Source organism: Prenolepis imparis, unplaced genomic scaffold (assembly GCF_030444845.1).
Source record: "Prenolepis imparis isolate NDT839.2.m4 unplaced genomic scaffold, iyPreImpa1.0 SCAF_3, whole genome shotgun sequence".
Classification (NCBI taxonomy): Eukaryota; Metazoa; Arthropoda; class Insecta; order Hymenoptera; family Formicidae; genus Prenolepis; species Prenolepis imparis.
In genome coordinates, this window is record NW_028141161.1 from 14,605,935 (window position 1) to 14,626,895 (window position 20,961).

Here is a 20,961-nt window from a genome sequence, read left to right on the forward strand (position 1 = left end):
ATATAAAAATCAGAATAGAAATAAAATTATTATTGATAACGACAACAACACGACAGCGTTTTTTCCATAAATTTGACGTTCGTGTAGCATTTTGTCACCCAATTTAAAGTTTTTCTCGGTTGTCATCAAGATGCTTCCGTTGTTTCCGAAATGATCGAAAGAAATAAGTAGAAGGAGACTAACGAGCTGAGACAATGCGATCTCGTGCTAAAAGTAAAGTTAAAGACGCGTGAAAAAAAAGAAGAAAATGAAGTATCGATTTTCAAAGTCGGGTATACTATCATCATCGCCGTCGTCGTCGCCGGTTATCTTCGAGTCGAGTTAATGCACCGGTGACTGGCCACACGCAGTCGTGCATACGAACGACGAAGCGCGTCGTACGACATGCAAATATCGTCGTATAATTGCTGATGTCACGCAATCGACTCGACAGCGCCGCCGCGACGACGACGATGACGACGACGACGACGACGACGACGACGACGACGACGATGCTACGACACGAAGCCGTATCCGTTCCTCAACAAAAAATTGGATACCAGGAAACATTCGTTAACGTTGATAGAGAAGAAAGTTTGCAAATAGAGCGACGAGCGCGCCGCACGAAATCAACGGAATTACTAAGAATATATACAGTTCCCTATATAAGTTTCTGAATGTTATTAATCATGTCAATATTCTTAATTTAATTATTTGTTTAATATCGAAGTTGAATATTGATTACTATTTTTCAAATACAATATGCCATTTTGGCGTTTGTAGAACAGAATTCTAATTGTAATAATATGTAATAGTTGTATAAAAAAAATTAATCTGCTTCACAATTATTATAATCTCAATTATAAATAATCTCTCCCACATAATTATCAATTTAAGAAATAGAAATAAAAAACATTTTTTACATTCAAGTAAGATATATCATAAAATTTTATTATTCAGGCCATCTTTTTCTCTCACAAAAAATTAAATTTTTATAAAATAAAAAAATATATGCATATTATAATTCACTTTTTAAATCAATATGACATTTAATTTCGTATATTATGTGAATTTGTTTGCGCTGTAAATTGTCTACGATGGTAAATCTATCTCGCTTCACTGTCCAAAGTTTCAAGTAGTAACGGTCGAGCGATAGGGAGGACAGGGAGTACAACCAGTAATAAGCGCGACGATGTCGTAAACGACATTAATCCGCGCGCCGCTCTGGAGAAGTGCATTTATAAGCTACCTGGTTTCACACCACACTAAGGATAATTTACACTCGCGTGGTGTAGTAACCGCATAATTTAAAACGTTGATTTACGTGCTTCATTAGTTTGATAATTACGTTTCAACGTTTTTTTCCTCATGTCGTGCGATATTAATTGATGTACGCGACACGCGTTTTATAATAATAAAATACATTTAAATGTATCTCGTGTGTGTGTGTGTGTGTGTGTGTGTGTGTGTGTGTGTGTGTGTGTGTGATCGCGTAAGAATATATAACAAATAATAATATCACTTCTTGAAGAAAAATAAATGTACATATGCATGAGAATATTATTTTTAATTAAAAAAATGTTACGGGGAAATTTTATATATATTAAATAAATAAATATGATGTTTTAGAAGTCGGCCAATAGAGCCAAGCGCGAAAATTAATTTTTAATTTTTCGGAACAGTATCTCTTGGTTTGAGATTACTGAGTTCCATTGATTAATTATCAATTAACCTCGAACTTACAACGGAAATTTCCGTTGTAAGTTCGAGGTTAATTGATAATTGATAATTAATCAATGGAACTCAGTAATCTCAAACCAAGAGATACTGTTCCGAAAAATTAAAAATTAATTTTCGCGGCTCTATTGGCCGACTTCTAAAACATCATATTTATTTATTTATTATTTATTAATATTGAGAGCCGATTAAAAAAAAAAAAAATATTTCTTAAGTTATATATTTATATATATTGTTCTGAAAAAATAATAATTTCTCTGTTTTAATTTCTAACGTTTTCTTTCCTATTTTTTAATTTCTTTCGAAATCGTTATTTATGTAATTAATTTAAATAAAAAATAATAATATTGCAGATCAAGTCATATTATTGCGGAATGTATAATTAATTACGTTTCTCTACTCTCTTACGAGAAAGAAATATTTTACAGCTCCTCTGTGATTAATCGAGTATGGTCGCCATAATTCGATCAACGTTAAATGAAGAGTCGACCAGAGGAAGAAGAGGCGGTCGATGCAAGGCACATATAAAGACAGAGGCGCCGTGTGCAGCCAAAGGAAAAGAGGCCTGTAGCTGCCGTTGCACTTGCGGCGTTGCAATCGCATTACATCGTCGCGATCGCGATGCATACGAAGTAATCTCGTCGCGGTGGGCCCAGACAAGCTGTCGCCGTGGCGCATTCTTGCGAGCAACTTTAGACGAACAGAGATGAAAATACGCACTGCTCGAGAGCAGAGGCAAGGACCGAGATAAAATGGTTAGAGACAAGTATAGTCGGAAATGCGCAATCGGGAAATCTCACGAGAATGGGAACGACGAAAAGAGGTAGAAATGATAGTCGATAATATTGAGAGAAGTTTGATGCTTTTGTTACAAATTATAGCAGCACGAGAGTATGAAAAAGAGTCCTTTACACTTGCATAATCTTTTGTAATATATAAACTCTTGGTTTATTACATTCACCGCGCGCTTCCAGTATTTTATTAATTATTTTTATTACTAACTTTTGTATTTTTTTATGATTGATAATGTATCTGTTTTCGTATCAAATTCTTTTTCCAAATTCTATTTTTAAAACTCGTTTTTTTTATAACATTTACATCGTCTTACACTTTTAATTTGCAATTCAAACAATTAATCCTCAAATTAAAATTCAGTCACTGTATAAATGGAAGACTGCAACTGTGTTTATTCTTGCTAATTTACCAAAAGTAACATCGTCGCATCTGTTTTGAAATTCATATATATATATATATATACCGCCATTCCTCCTATCTAATTCCTGCATCCTCTTTGTCCCCTGTTCGGCTAGAGTTGATTATTCATGCGCCCCATTTTGCCACGTTTTACTTTCATGACCGCTAATAACTCGGGATCTGCGTCTAATCGAATTTATGCAAATGACAATTAGATGTATATATAGATACGTTTTTGCCCGCATACATGTATCCACGCTATATACATTTTATATACATATATATGGAATGGAACAATTTACCGGAATTACTCGGCAGCCTTTGTTGTCTCGATAAATATGCAAAAATGTTTCGGACAGAAATTGCTTATCATCAAATATCAGAAAACGATACGAATAAACATAGAAATAACATTTTCGTTTGTAATTCTTGTGCTATATTCCGCAACAATAAAAAGGAGAGAATCGTATGTAAAAAAAAATGTATCCTTTAGTACGATAAATCGCAAAAAATTCAGTTTATTACCAACAAATTAGTCAAGAGATATGATATGAGGTTATTTGGAAAATGTGCAAAATTGAGAATGAAAAGCGTTTCATTATACAGCTGTCAAGGTACTTATATTAACATCAACGAATTTTAATTAAAACGCTTCGTTATAGCAGGTAGCATATGTTCAGATAATTAGCACCCTATGTATCTTGGACATTTCGGTTATAATATTCACGTTTCGTGATATATCTCACTTGTATTTACATATACATCGGACTAATTTCAACGATTGCACGAAAACGCGTTTCATAGAAAAAATGCAAAAGAGCAAGAGAAAAAGGGAGAGAGAAAAAGAGAGAACCAATAAATTTGTACCATTGGCTGAGATTGTCATTGCACGTGACAGAAGTTACTTGAATGATAATTAAAAAGTGCGGATTGCAATTTAATTATAAATACAGCTTACATATATTTAATCCGTTAATAAAATAACTGCACTGTATTTCGTTAAAAAAATGTTATACAATTAGATAACTATCAAGCTCTTTTATCCCTTTTTAAACCGATGCTATCCGATTTTTGCTCTTAATAATTATTTCAAGACAAGATTTTGTGTTTGGCTTAACTTTTGCAAAGGCAAAACGCGAAGGTTAAACGAGCATTTACGCCCGGAGCATAAATTGTAGATGCACCATAACATAATTCACATTGCAGACGACATTACTCACCGGCAAGAACCCCAGCCATGTAAACCGCGGCGATCCTCAGGCTTCCGTGAACCATTTCCAAGGGAAGTCCCACGACCACCTGAACCCCCAGGTTAAACAGCAGGTGAAGCCACCTGAAAAAAAATTATAACCAGGCGGTAAATTACTAAGTCATGTCAATTATTTTGTTATAGTCCCGGAATACTCCGGGAATTTTTCAAATTAATTACAATAGCACGCGATTTGCATGCGTCCAATTTCTGAATTATATATGTCTATGACATACTCTATGTTCGTAAAACCATCTATAGTAGTAGTGACGCAGCAATAAATGCAACACTGAAGTAGTTTTCTCACACAAGTATAAAATGCAATGATTATAAAATTATCTACACTTAACAAGTACTATAAAATTAAAAAGTTATAATTTGTTATATCGATACAAAGTATTGCAATGTCATATTTACGGGTCGATATTGCAATTATGTTATGAAATAATTAATTAGTAAGTACAGAGAAAACTAACTATTTTTGCATAAAACTATAACACAAATTTAACTATAACCCAAAGTTAATCGATGCAAAGTTAACATATCGTATAACTTTGGCCGAAAATTTCGGAACCTTGTGTAGATCCGAGAAAGGAGAGATTGTCGTTAATTGTGAATTACAAGGCCGCGGGCGATCAGCTATAATTTTAATTAGGAACATCTCGTTATAGTAATATTCTCGTCGCGATCGATAAGACTAGACAAAAATGGCCAAGACGTCGGAGGAGAAAAGTCGAAAATATAATCGATAATTCCGATTCGCGATGAATTCTGTGTCGTCGATCCATGACTATCGGTGCTGCCAACAGAATTACGGTAATTAGACTTCTCCGTTTCTCTCGCGAATCGCAACCAAACAATATTCTTATTCGCTCCAAGGATCGTCTCTCGACGAAAGAGAGTGCCGAGAAGATTGCCAAAGAACGTCGCGGAGTGAAATAATTGCGAGATACCGACCGCGGTCGGAGGAAAGTTTTATCAGCGACTTCTGGGCCACAGAAGCACGAAAATCCGATACCCGGCCGTTATCGTGAAACTTTGGTCGACTAATTATTACATCTCGCGCCGAGGATTCTCACGCGCGCCGACGACGTCGGACGATAAATCTCGCGAGAAGCGACGTAATTTCTCGCAGTTTCATAAAGTAATGCGAAGCGCGAATAAAATAGGAGCGGAAATAAACGTTTACGCCACAGCGTTTATCCCGCAGAGTCATCGGGCCGAGATTAGAGAATTGAAGCCGGAGGGATTTCGGGAGAATTTGATGGCTGGAACAGAAGCAAATGCGAGATAAAACGCGAATGCAAATGATAAGAATCCACGGAGGATGATGCGATTGGCGGTCGTTCGATATAATTCGGAAGACTTCAGCTACAATTGTCGGCAAAAGAAAACTTTGTAAGAAAAGGAGCTGTAGAGAGCAATTATGAATATTATCTTTGTAAGGAAGAAACTTTCTAAGCTCGTCGGAAAACGATCGTTTTTCTTATCTATCGCGTCATGCGCTCGAGAGCATGGAAAATCTCGGAGAGATTCTCGTTGACACAGTCGCGAGATCTAGATTGTCGATCGGGGCAAAAACTATTATCCTTTACTTGTACTGCAAATGTAGCTCATTATATATATAATGTTATAGAACTTTATTACTTTGAAGGAAAAATTAAAAATTGTTTAATTTTTTATTTTCACAAGAAAATTGTTTTATTTTTTAAAATTTTAATTAAATAATTAAATAATTTTCCATTTTATCTTTAATTGCCCATTTAATTATTACATGTCTTACAAGTTGAAAATTGACAAAAAGAAATTGACAGGTGCTTACTAGAAAGGAAATAGACACTTATGAAAGGCTTTGCATTCATTCTGATAATTCTAAGCGAGATACTTTTTTAAAAGCGTGTTTGACCGGCGATGCGAATTTTTTACGTTCACCAAATTTATCCTCGTGACACGAGATTCGATTCAAAGAGAGAAAAAGACGACTCTCTGTCACAGAGATCTCTTTGCACCATGCGGTAGGCCGCAATTAGCCTGCGTATACCGTAACCTCGCAGCCGCGACGTGCGCCTAGGAAGCGACCAATTTGCATCGGGTACGAGTTTTATCGTCGTTGTGCGCCCTGTCGCAATGCGGTCAAATGGAAAGAATGCGATGGAACGCTTGGGCGTCGTCACTCGGTTGGTCTCATCGACAGAAATGGATGCCACGACCTCGGATTCCCGCGGCCGTCGCAAGGAACAAAGTCCATCTGGACGAGGGAAGGATGAAGAGAGACAGAGAGAGGGGCAATCGTGATTAGGTCAGAAATAAATCGATACTCGGAATTCCACTGGCTTTTTTGCCGTCTCGTTGCCGGGCGAATGCAAATGACGATGCCACCGTCCTTCTGGATCGTGAGGGCGGAAAACCGGAGGTCGCCTTCGCGTTGGGACAGACGTGATGTATAGGTGTCGATACGTTTTCAGAATGCAATCGTTGGAATGGAACGCGCGTAAGGAGACGTCGCGTCGGGCGTATAGAAGGTTCATAAATTTACGGTCTCCTGCTGTCTTGATATCATCCGCCAATAGAATTCCCACTGGACTTTTGCGCGATAGTCTTTTTCAATTTTGTCTATTGAAACTACCACCATTTCTCAATTTGTTTTAAATATTAAACTAAAATTCATAGAGTTATCTACCCCGTAGATTTTATTTTTTTGATTTTTAATATTCAAAACTTTCTCGCAATCTTTCTAAATATATTTACATATTTATATACATATAATTTATGATTAATATTTTATAATTGTTATTTCTCTCTCACAATATGTGATATACAAATTTCCATTGTTTGTTCAAAGTAGACAAAGTTTACTATTTATTCATATTTTTATAAATTTGTGTTAAACACATGTAATTCGATAAAAATTGCCAGAGATTTTTAAGGATCACCAGATTAAACATCTCCATTGTAATATATGTTTTAACTCATTCATCAAAGATTATTTAACTCGAATAATATGCATTGTCGAGCTTCACATAAACAAATCAGCATCAGTCGCATAAATTAATGCCTTAATAGGATCAATATGTATTTGTCGGACGACATGTTCGATAAAATATAATGTAAATATATACAACGTCGTTTACCGTTGAACATTCCGCACGGCGATCCGTGCACATTCGAGCGCCTCTCTCGCAATCAGCAAAATCTGCTCCCAAGATATTCGAGTCACGATAAGGTTCTCAGACCGACCGCGCCAATTTCGGTTAATTGGATACCAATTAGACGAATCTCGGGCATTGTGTGCCAGCGGACGAATTACGACGGATTTCTCGGTTTCCGCGTGAGGATAATCCCCTACCCACTTATCTACCTTTTTCCTGTGCCATCTGTTTCGGTCCATGATAGCAGAAGGCAATATCGTCGTTTGAGGGCTGAATTTCCATTCGACGAATACGAATGACGGTAAAAGAATCGACGAGCCTTCTTATCACGATGCAACCGATATTTATATGGATTGGCTATCCCGAAAGTACCGAATAATGTTTCGAGAACAGATTCTACATGACTAATTTAAATATCTAATAAATAATTGTATTCGTCATAATAAGAAAATTAAATAATTTCGAAAGAAATTAAAATTAAAATTAATGCGAGAATGACAAGATATTTTATATAAGATCAAGAAAGCTGTAATATGATATATTTCCAATGTTTCCGCTTCTAGCAGCCGGATGCATTTAATTCGATCCTATTCGACAATTCGCGATAATTTGCGAAAAAGCAATTTTGGAGGTCGCGTGAACGGATCAAAAGTATTATCGAGCACACAGGGGGTACTGGTAAGTTGGCGAGAACGAGGGGATAAAGTTCGCAAGCAAGTTGACTCTAATGTTCCACAGGCGCAAGCGGTTTCGTCAGCGCTTCTAACTACTTGCTAGTAGTTAATTACGCGCCGAAAACTTCTTACTTACGAAAGACGAAAGCGTGGACGAGCCTGTCGAGAACGATGTCTCAGCAGTCGACGATCCTGCACGGCTGTCTCGGGATAATCCCCATCTGAATTCTAATGACAGATTCTTCGACCAATTGGAGAACGATCTCTCTTCAACTAAAATATCGCGACGCCGATAATTCTCTCGAGATTGTAAGCTAACGAATGTAAAAACAGCATCATAAGTCAAATTTCTAGCGTGCAATTAAGTTATTTTATTTCACACAGTTAAATCAATTCTGTGAATTTTATCCCCTCCAGAATCATGATTGCGAGTGTAATTATCAAGATATTCAAGGGGGAAAAAAAAAACGTAAAATATATTTTACAGACTAATTTTTGTAATTACTATTTCGACGAGTTATTCTACAGCAGAGATGTCGTAATGAAATTAATTTCCTGCTTTTTTTAAGAGAGGGGAAAGCAAAGACTGAATGTAATCGCGCGTGCAATTTGTTCACTTTCAACAAGAATTTTCATTCGCGGAGATTGGATTAGAGCAGGTTGAAAGTTTCGGTTCACATAGCGCATGGACGAGAGGGACTCGTCTCGGTGATATTAAGAGTCGCAAGCCTTCCCGGCGCATTTATGCGACATTAAAAGGACTCGTGGCATAATGGTGTGCCACCGCGCTCGTCGCGCATGCATAATATCGCATCGGCAGCGCGCAAGTGACGAAGGCTTATATAAAGACGACGGGGTGGTGGACATCGTTATTTAAATTGAGTTACGAGTCGAAAGATTCGGGAGTATATTCCTTTTTTCTTCCTCCTCGCGGTTAGGAACTTTGGAATAATTTACGAAGTCTGAAAGACAACCTGTTCGCCGACATTCTCACGAATAAAAAAAAAGAGATGCAATACCTTGTCTTGCTTGCATTTTCGTTGCAATATATATATATATATATATATATATATATTCTTTTTTATAATTATATATATACTTTTTATAAAAGTTGACAATGCTGATAATTTAATCTGTCATTTATTCGCCAAGTAAAAATCCTTTCTCCGGAAGCAGTATTTTTTTTTCTTCTTTATTTTGGGGATGTGGCGCGTGTTCGACAATTTTCGAGCGCAACAAAGCGTTCTGGTGAATTCAAGCCTGATTCGCACGAGTCGATATATATGTAGTACCACACAGGCGACGAGATACGGAAGCGTGTTCCGTCTCGAGCAACGCGCGATCCTTTCGGCTCGGTATTTCGCGGACTCGGCGATACCATTGTGTCCGCTCCGACAACGCTGTCGCGCGTTGACTTCCCGCAATTACGGCGATTGTCTCGATTTTTCCGCGCTTCCGGCTTTCTCACGACATCGTGCACAGCATAAAAGAAAGAGAGAGATAGAGGGAGAGGGAGAGACAAGAAGAAGAGAGAAAGAAAGAAAAGGAGAACAGAGACACGACTTGGGAGCGCGATGGCAGCAGAGACAGTTTTCACATTAATAACGGAGGAAGCTCGATAACGTCTGGCGGAGGTAACGGGCGTTACGCGGAGATGGAAAAAGGCGCTCGCCGTCTTGTTTTTATAATTAATCGCCTGTCGCCCGACTGAAGCGTCGGGCTTTTTACTTGTCGATTATGGATCGCGCTTCTGGCCTTTCCTGGCAGCTCGTGTGTCATCGTCGATGCATTATACCGCTTATCACAACCCCGATTTATGCCAATTAACGTAACGGACATGTAAAACGCTCGCGCGTGTAATCGATCCGAAGATTATTGATGTGCATTGATCGAGGAAATGCAAATAAAAAAAATAAAAAAATAAAAAGGGGAAAAAAGAGATCGCGCGACTGCTTTATTACTCGTATGATTTATCTAAGACTCAATTTTTAAACGTATCCCATTCACATGCGTATCTTCCCCGGAGATATCCGACCCTCTCGAACGAATTCATCAGTTTCTACGAAATTTATCTTCGACTTTACCGTACGTTGCCACGTATTTCGCCGCGCTCTCGAGCTCTTTCGGGATCACGTAATGCTCGGGGAAATGACTTTTGATAGACGCGCGCGGAGCGTTGTTCGCATTAATAACCCAACATCCGCGATAACGTTTCGCGCGGAAGCGCGGATCGACGAAAGAAGTAACCGGTAGAAAGGAAGACAAATGCACAGTGAATTCCGGCTTGGGAAGGAGTTTACGCGAAAAAGAGGAAGAGAAAGAAAGCGCGATGAAGTTTATTACGCTCCGAAGTCTCTCGTTTGAACAACATAATGGGAATAAAACGATGCAGTATAAGTACCTAGCGGCATTATAAGATGTTAGAATATGAATAAATTCCGCACAAGTAATTAATAAGAAATGCATACGTTAATTACTATTAATAATAGTGCAACATTAAAAAAATGAGAGAGAACGAAAAAATAGGAATATTAATAAAATAAATGTTAAAAACAAAAAAAAATTAAATTGTGCAAATTTAAAAGAAAGCACCATAAGAAAGGACAAGATAAAAAGAAATTGGAAACAACACACGTAAAACATTTAAAGAAAAATAAAAAGAATGATGCGATAAATAGAAAGGAGAACATGCTATCGAAATACAATATTATCAGAAATTGGAAACGAGAGAGAGAGAGAATAGAGAGAATAATAAAAAGAGGGAAACAAACACTGTGTGGAAGAGGGAACAAAAATTGGACGAACGCACCATTTCAATGGAAGAAAAAAACAGCGACGGAAGGTCACTCTTATCGCCGTTTCCATACGCACGTAGGAAAAACGACGCCTTATCTGGCGTTCCATGAATAATTTACAGAGCTTCGCGCGCTGAAAACTTTTATCCCGTCGACGAAAGAGAGAAAGAGAGAGACCAAGCACAGAGAGAGAGAATCGGCTGCAGAATCTCGGTCTCTTTTCTCTTCGTGATCTTGGGAAGGAAAGGGGTAGAAATGTTGGTGCGTTCAGAGAAATGTCGAGGTAGAGAAGGTAGAAAAAAGAAAAAAAAATTAACCGGAGAGAGGATAGAAAGATGGAGAAAAGTAGACAAAAACCATCGACGTGGAGGAGAAGAGAAGAAAAAAAAATAAGCACATAATAGAAAAAAAAACCATGAGCGGAGGAAGCTGTCTCCTTCTCCCTATTCTTCGTTTTCTTTCCTGTAGGGAAACGTATAACGTGCCGGAACACTTAAACAATATTGTTTCTCCTGCGACGTCGTTTAAATTTAATCGACGCAATGCCGAGAACGTGGAATGCAATACGCGACAGTACAAGGACCAAAATTAGCTATAATTAGTCAGTAACTTAATGCCTAACATCCATGACGGACGCAGGTGGTTAGATGCGTGGGGTCGCATTCATTTAATCCCAACATCTGTCTTCTCGCGCCTACAAGTAATCTTACATTCTGTGATACTATATTGCAACTATAAATTCATTCAACTTTTCTAAGTAAATTTAATTAAATAATTTTCTTGTATCAAATTTTTTCTATTATCTATATTTAAACTACTCACACATTTCTTGAAACTGTAAAAGTCTGTATCGTGTTATTTTCAATTATATGTTTTAACATTATAAATAGAAAGAAAAATTTTTCACATCTGATAAACGTAAAATTTTATATAGTATCAAATTTTATATAATATACTTTTTTTCTTTTTCTCTCTTTATTATACATTTATTATATTTTTATTATATATATTTATTTTTTTTATTTTTCTAAGAGTTTATATTCTCTTTTCCAAATATCTCACAACAGTGGCTCGAAAATTGCAACCATTATTTTCCATTTTTAACAGACCAAAAAACGTAGTATATTGCATCTCTCTTGAAGGGTAAAGAACCGGGATTAAATTAGAAAGAAAGTAAATGCAACGCACGCATGAAACATATACGGTACGTTGATTCTGCAAGTCCGATAAAAAAAAAGAGACGAAAGATGTGCGGCGGAGACGTGTTTTATCTCGATCCCTTTTTTCGCGCTGCGTAATCGTAATAATTCGTTGCGGTGCCGCAACGTCGTCGATTTCAGAATTTCGGCCTCTTTTTTTTCTCAATATCGTTATTGCAGCACGACAATATCGCGATATAATTTCACGTTCACAGTAAGGAATGATATTCAAACAGTAACGACATTTAAATTTCATTTTCGATATTCATCGCAAGAATAACAGTAATTACATTTTTCTAAAAACGCGTTTAAAAAAATAATGAAACTAATATTTACAGATAATAGAAGGTTTCTTATATTCGAGATAAGTCAGAAGTCAAAAAGATTGGCAAATGCAATTTTCGGATGAAAAATGTGTTCTTCGTGATCATCAACGTTGCTCAAATGTTCCACGAAGATTTTATCGACTTGCTCTCGATTCTCTCGTATTTTTCTAGTCGCGAATTCGCCGGTGATGCCTTCGATAATTTGAATGTGCACTGACGCAGATTTGCTTTCGCATCCATTAGCGTGGAAAAAAGGTGGTCTGGGACGTTACATAAAATCGCAGCGGTACGTGATTTAAAAGCAAATGTGTGCTCGTATTACATCGGCATTTCTTTCCGGGATAGCCGAAAAAATTAACGATGCACTTGCGTATCACAAAAGAAAAAAGAATTGAGTTGTTGATTCACTTTATTTCGAATAATAAAGTGGAAAAGATAACGTGGAATCCAATTGAGTTTCGATAGAGAGATTCAGTGTTATATGAAAGTGATGTCGCAAATATTCCTTAAATATAAGCAACCTATATATTTATAAGCCGGGCGCTCACTACTGTGCGAATGTCTAAATCGCGAAAGATGCGAAAATGACACGAGAATGCATGTGAAACGTATTTACGGTGTAAATGCAGATCGAGAAAATTGCTGTTAAAAGAGAAGAAAAAAAAAATTAAAAGAGACTTACCCAGCGTGCAGGAACATGTAGAAGGCGAACCTCCAGAGCTCGAGTCGCTTGTCCGGCCTGTAAATGAAGACACTGTCGATCGGCACCGGCCCCGAGGGATTCACTTTGCCCATCGCCACTGTATAGTACGTGAAGAAACCCAACTGGAACAAAAGCGGACACGGATATCGTCAATAAAATCCGAGACAGACATGCGACGATAAATAAAAAAATTCCGCGAAAAACAAGCGTCGCATTTATTGGGTTTGATGCTGTCGAAAAAAGAATTAGTAGAACTAGAAAAAAAATTTGTATATGTATTTTAAATTATTTTTATAAAGTTTTCCAATTATACAAAATATACAAGAAAGTTAAATTTTAGAAACATGTCAACATATAAGTCTTGTTTGTCTGTTTTAATCAATACTACATATTGTTACAGTTTAACAATTTACTTATTATATATACTTTATGCTCTTTATTACTATTTTTATTTGTGTACATTATTATTATTTTTGAAACATAACATTTTACCAACAAACCATCGTATCTGAAATATAGTACGTTGCAAGATATTTTTCCGAGCAGCCCTTCGAGAAATCTTTTACACGCAGGAGAAAAAGATCGTAAATAGTCGGGCAACTGTAGCGAAAATACGAGAAAATAACAAAAAAGAAAAGAAGAGGTGCACTTGTGTTAAAACAAGTAAGATTACTCGAACTGCGCGGCGAAATATTAGGTATGTGTGATGAATTAGTCACGCAACGCATAAAGGTGAATATGTGCATGTGTGTGTGTGTGTTTTTCGTATGGAAATATGTGTCTCTAGATCGCGCTGTATTAATAAAAATAAATCATTTCTCTCACAAAATATATTTAGATATTCTGTGCCCCTGGGTGTAGGTATGACCTCGAAGAGAGACTAAGGGATGACTAAGAAAATGGCGGAATCCGGGGCGCAAGTGAAAATGTATGCGCATAAATTGCGCAACTCTCCGCGCAATGCTATCGGCGTTGAAAGGGTTAATCAGCGCGGGGCGGTTGCAAACCAAAGGGCACGTTAAACTCGTATAACTGCGGCGATAAAGATGTCGGTCCACGCTCGACAGTAAAAATAATCCAGCGAAAAGGCACATGGAAATAAATGGCAAAAAATCGCGCACGCACGTAGCACGCACGAATGCACAAAGTTGCGTGCAGCGTATTAATATCTTTCCGTTCCGACATGCGCTGTGCTTATATTTTATGCGACATGACATTTCCCTCGCGAATAAAGAGTATATACTGGCAATAAGCAGAAAGTTTCTACCAACTTCGCGTAGAGATTATTTGATCAATTTCTTCACTCTCCTCTTGCGAAAATCTAATTAAACATCGTCTTGAAATTAAAATCCAAAATTAGATAAGAAATAATACAATTTCGCAAAAAGAAAAACCGCTACTTTTCGATCAAATATATATATTATTATTAAAAATTAATTAATATCGCGATACCTTTGTCAAGAAAATTACTAATTTCGTAAAAATCGAGTCACGTGTCGTGACTTTAGCATCGAATGCAGCCACGAAACGTCAACTCTCAGGAGCCTCCATTGTCCACCACTTAATTTGTAAAGGAATACGATATCGATGTAACCGAAATGCAAGAAGTTTCACGTGTTACGCGGACATTACAGACACGTGTCGCATCGTATGAAGGGTGGAGGCGACGCTCTCTTTCCCAGCGCGCGCTGGCAACTTTTGGAATTAAATCAACGCGTTCGCGGTACGAGCAGGCAAACTGTAAATAAAAGCGAAAGACGCGCTTCGTGCGCTACGGATTCGTGACTCGCGTTTGTAACCGTTGACAGGGTATACATGGCGCCCGTTTATACGCCCGGATTTAATTTCGCGTTTCAGACTCATGCAACTTTGCGAGGTCGGCGCAGCAGCAGCGAGACCGCCCGTGTGTCGTATGTTGCCGTTGACGAATCTATCTGAGATTTGCTTTCAAAAATGCGGACGACACGTTTAAATGGAAGGGGGAAAAAAAAAAAGTTTTACGGTGTGCGCTTTCACGCAACTCGCGTTCATCGTCGCGTCAGTTCGCTCGTTTCGTCCTGTCAAACATTACTTCGATTCGAGTGAACAAAGCAGATTTGTGCACCGACATTTTTCTCGTTTTTAATTTTCACTTTTAAAATAGAAATACTCTACTTTTTTCCATTTTATAAAACAATTTTTTGTATATAAATTGAACGAGATTAACGTTCTTTAATATTGAAATTTTCACAAAATTTTATAAGGTCTTATTGTTAGTCAGACCATGAAATAATTAAGCGTCACTTTTGCCACATTAATTATATTACATTAAATTATATTATTATTATCGCAAATATTACTGAGACATAATCGATACATCAGACATCCAGTTAATTCTATTGTTCCAATATCCCATCAACATTGTAATGCAATACTTATACAAAGAATCGTGAATCATAAATTCATCCAATTTTAATTAATATTTCAATTTAATGTTACCTCTCCGCGTTAAATATTAATTATTAATAAATGATAATTGCTCAGCACCGACCGAATCTGTCTTTTCGCACAATGTTTTTCGTCATTGTCGCTCCTAAAAGAACTCTGTGAAAGCATATTGCGCAAATATACAGAGATACGACGGCACTCTTTGCCGTTGCATTATACAAACTATCTGGCGTTTTATAAACGATGGCGGCGATATTGCGCGGAAATATTAAAACGAGAGTGAGCGAGAGCTCCTTGCAATACGGCAAATACTTGTTTTATTCACGAAAAAGCAATTCAAATGATTTGTCTTGTAAAGATTTTATGTTCATCTAATGCGTGCTTTCAACTCTACGAAATATACAGATGTATAGTCAAGAATCTCAAAACAATTATTTGCGATCAGAATTAAAATGATAACACAAATATGCTATCATAGTTTAAATTTAAATGCCCCGAACCGAAGTGCATTTTCACTCTTCTCGCGATTTTCCTTTCTCGTGTATGTTTGTACGCGGAACTCTTCTTCGTCATCGAGGGTGTCCACTCCGTTTATTAACGCCATAATGATCATAATCGCTTAGTGAGTGAATGTAATGTTGCGAGTGCGGGTCGCAAGAATGGACGATATAAATCAGCGGACGTAATATTACGTTGAGACGGCCGCTTACACGCTGTATTGTTTCGGCAAAACCGGGGAAACATAATGGCGGAACCCTAAGTATAATGCGAACCCCGTTTCGACGGGCAAACAAGGAGCCGGAGAACGGGCAACAAATTGGTTTTAAGGCTGAGGAGCCTCGGCGCTTTCCGCTATTGTGGTCGAGGCATTAATTAGCCGGGAATTTGTTCTCGCGTCTTTTCGTCCAGTTTCACCTCCGTTCCAGGTCTTTATATCGTTATCTTTTCTCAGAAAAAAAAAAACTTTATTAACGGTACGATAAAAATTCACAAAAAATTATTATATTATCTTCCGCAAAAAATATCAATGCAATAATAAATCTAACATATTCGTATATGTGAGATGTATCTTACATTATAGAGCAGAAAAGAAATAAATATTATATTTTATTTTCACATCTCATTTTTTTATGTCACATGTTTCATTAAAAATTTTGTTGTCCAAAATTATAGTTTTAAAATTCAGTGTATGAGATGATATTAAAATTAGGATGAAATAAATTCCGCCATTGTTCAAGACCTTCGTTCTGTAATTGCTAAAAGCGTGCGATCAACGACATTTATTCGAGATTATATATGTATACCAATGTAGGTTCAAAAAGGAAAATAAACAGTACGTCGAAAATTATCGAAACGCGTTCCTACAGCAGAAAATAATTATCTGCTACAATTTCATTTTAATTAGAGCGCTTTGCGGATTTTTCCGACGAATAATGCAGGCAAATAATTACTCTTTCAAACTTGTGTAATGCATTTTAACGGTTTATTAATTACCTATTGTATATAACGGTTATAAGGATTAAACCAAAGTAATTAGACGATTATTACGTGAAAATAAACGAAATTTCCATGGCATTAAAATTATTTACAAATATAAAGTCATACACTCAAAAAAATGGTTTTGTAATTGTAGCAACAATTTTTTAGGTGCAAAAAATTAACTGAGGTAGACAAATGATTAGCACATATTGCAATATCGTATATATTTTGCACGTAATCAATCTAAATGACAGAGACAGAACTAACAAATTCTATCTGTGACAAACGATATTCTATCAGATACAAAAAATAGCGATAATTTTTGTTGCGACATCTAGAAATTTTTAACCGTGTATAAAGGGAAAAACAAAATCATATAAAATCAACTAAAATATGTAACTAGAATTTAAAATCATTGACTGATAGCATTTCTAACTTTTTACATCTCGAAGAGCAATCCCGAAATTACTGAAAGTTTTATCTTTATCAATACTGTTATTGCAGTGTATTCAAAATAGTTGGATCCAGTTTTACCACAGTGATAGTTTCAAGTGCTTGCTTGCACGTTCCTCGCTGAATACTAAAGCTTAACATCAATTAGAACTTTCAAATGTTAAATGAAAATCAAGTAAAGTAAAGCTTTTTCAGATAAAACTTATTATCTTTCTTATTGCAAAATCTTTCAAAGTTACATTAATAAAATACAGAATTAAAGAAAATCAATTTTTATCGGTTTTATACATTGAGAATTTGATAATAATAAAATCTGATATAATAATTTTTCTCTTAATCTTCTTATTAATAAGTTTTAAGATAAAGTGTTATCTGTGGATTTTAAAGTTTCTATCTCCATAGCTTAATCAACCATAAAATGCTTTTAATAAACAGATTCTCGAAGTATTCAAAGCTATCCATTATCCTAACGAAAACGGTAAGAAACGCTAGGCATTGCGCTGATAACAACAACGTCTTTTCTATTTTGTTTAATTTTGCGGGAAGTGATGCACCTTCGTCGTGCTAATGGAACCGAGAAGTCATTCCAGTGACGTAGCTATTATATATTTCCTTTCATTTTTTTATGTAGATCGTTTCATTCATCAACATACCATATACCAATATTATAATCCATCAATTAGCACTCGTTATCTATTATATGATTCATTATAAATAACGTCAAGTATAAATGTACATTAAAATAAATTAAATATAGCAGTATAAAATAATTAGATTAATAACAGAGAAATAGTCATTTGAAAATTTTTCTTTCGATTCTATTTTGGGATTTTAAATGTTTCCTATATTAGAAAAAGAAGAGATGAACTTAGATGAAAACTGTCCCATAGGCACACCCTCGTAACTACGCTCCTGCGGAAGTCTCAACATGAAGGACGTTTCTGAAGTTGGAAACGTCTCCGGTCGGTTGACGTTAGAAGCTCAGGAAGAAAAATAAAAAAGACCAGAAGAGAGAGAGAAAGGGCTAGAGAGAGAGAGGAGAAAGAATCGATGGAAGGATGCGGATGGAAGAAGGTCGCCTCAGCGATCCTCTTTATCCCGGGGAGAGAAGGGAGTCGGGCAATGCAAGGGCGCAGGTAACAGGAAAGAAAAGAACAGGTATAGAGGAATGCAAATGGTCGCGGCTCGATATGCAAAGGAAGAAATATTTGCACCGTGCGCGTCGTGGAGTATTGCGTGAAAGCCAAGGCGAGACTACTACTGCTGCTTTCTACCCCTCCCCATCTTTCCTCTTCCGGAAAAGAAACGGGAAGAGATCAGAGGAGAGGGCAGGAGAGAGAGAGAGAGAGAGAGAGAGAGAGAGAGAGATAAAGAGAAATAAGGTTCGTCGTCAATCGCTCGAGTCTTCCGCAAAGGAACGGCGGCGGCTGTGCATCGATGCATCGCGAATACATCGACATGCAATGCAGCGTAGATGCAGCAGCGGCCTGCATTCCGCTGCATCGAGAATTTTATCTCGAGGCTTTATCGCTACGGAGAGAGATGTTGACCGCAATAGTAAGGTTTGCGTGATAATTTCGTATCGATCTCTTTTCTCGTGTTTATAACGCTCATCGATCCGATCGGCGAGGCGCGAAAAGTCGATCGCGGTATTCGCGATTATCAATGTGTCGAGCACGAATTGATGGAATATTAAATTAATGAAGTGCATCATTGACTGGGAGCTACATGAAAAATAAAAAAAAATTAAATTTATAGAGTAAAGCAAATTCTAAAGTCTTTTTTGTTACATTCATGTATGTCGCAGCGTATGAAAAAATATGATAGTATAAATAAAAAAACACGTGAGATTCAATTATATCGAAATTAAAAATTTTAATGAGGTCGCAGTATGAAAATGTTAAGCTTCGTAAGTTCAATATAATGTTCAGATATGTAAGCACTAATTTTACCTTAATTAAAACTCCCTCGAGATTTTTATAAAAATTTCCACGATCTGCATTTTAATCGAGCATGAAACGATGCAATGCGGACGAACGTGTGCGCTCACGCGCGCCCGGTGTAACGCTTTATTTTCTAAAAAGCCACCTATATCCGTAACTCTTCGGAGTGCCAACGTGGATCGGCGCGTGGATGCACTTTTCTCAAATGCACATTCATGGGCGGCGACCAATGGGAAAGCCGAGAAATGTTGTCGGCTTTTCCGGCCGGCTTACAGGGAGTTTCACGGTTGAATATCTCAGCTGCTGCTGATAGCGACACTCTATCATTCGTATTTTCGCTCGTCAAGAACTAAAGCCTTGACAGGCACGAAATAAATTTTCTCTGCAAATAACGCGGTTGTTATCGCGCGAAAATATTTTGTTTTTATGGAAAACATTTTTTGTAGGTATATATGAGAATAAAAAAAATAAAATTCTTGACAGCAACCTAATTATCTCTCTAATATGTATTTATTTTATATTTCTATAACTTCCTATATCATTTCTTAAAATTCGGTAAAAAGCTTATAAAAGTCGCAAAAATCTTATAAATTAGTGAATTAAAATTATTAATCTTTTTGATTAATTAAAATAATAAATATTATTTTGTGATGTCAAGATAGACGGAAGACAGTATCCCCTACGATCCTTAACATCTTATTGATTCTTCAAACTTCACAAGACATCTATATATTATTGGACAGATATTACAGATTAATCTTTGGAAGAAAATAGAGGCATTTAACAGAATCTTCCGGTATAAAGTTTTCCAATTTCGGTGGACGATATCTAATCCCCGGTGAACAACGTTAACCTCTTCGTCACAGCGTCGCGACGCCGTGACTTTCGCCGGTCTTCTCCTCCCTTCTCTGTGCATTCCGGCGAATTCCACCGCGAGTTATGCAGACAGTACGGTAATTGTTCCATTACCGCGAGCCCCCTCTCTCTCCCTCTTCCACGCTGCGTAACGTATGGTCGCTTAACGGCAACTTTTACGAATGCCCCCTGTCGCAATTAACATCGCATCTAATCCTGGAATCGGCGATTAAGCGGAAACGCGAATTTCGCCTTTTTCAAGATACGACGCGAAATTTCGACTCGTTATCTTCTATCTAACTTCGCAAACTCGGCTGTGTCACTAATGAAAATAACACACATATACACGCATACCTGCGCGCGGACCAGTATGTCGAAAATACATTGACTGAATTTCACAAACTTAAACCGTCCTAATTTGAGAAGATATAAAATTTGATATTTCAAAAATTAAGCTTTCTTTGCAATTAAAAACTTAAGAAAATAGAATAGACCGTAAATGTCAATAAAATATAAATATTTTATGAAAATTTTTATAAATAATATTTTATCTTTATGGAAGAAAAATACACAGGAGAAATATCTTTATAATATTATTTATAATATTATATTTGATTTAGATATCTTGTTAAATATGTATATTAAACATATCTCACACATTCTATTATTTTCTACTAATCCATTCCAAATCCTATTTATCTTAATTCCCTGGGTATCCGCAATAGAGAGAAATAATTTCGCGTAAACTTAAACATCCCCTCGTTTACACTGAAAAAGAATTACGAAAAAATTTCATCTT

At 36.7% G+C, this 20,961-nt stretch overlaps 1 protein-coding gene across 2 annotated transcripts in view; it reads right to left on the reverse strand.

The window, feature by feature from the left end:
- Stet (stem cell tumor) overlaps positions 1-20,961 on the reverse strand; it is a 364,546-nt gene that overhangs the window by 14,504 nt on the left and 329,081 nt on the right. For both annotated transcript variants that reach the window (XM_083034856.1, XM_083034855.1), the window contains exons 7-8: positions 12,985-13,127; positions 4,131-4,243 (exon numbers count right to left, since the gene is read on the reverse strand). In XM_083034856.1, the coding sequence (XP_082890982.1) occupies positions 4,131-4,243; positions 12,985-13,127 (256 nt within the window). The remainder of the gene's footprint in view (positions 1-4,130; positions 4,244-12,984; positions 13,128-20,961) is intronic.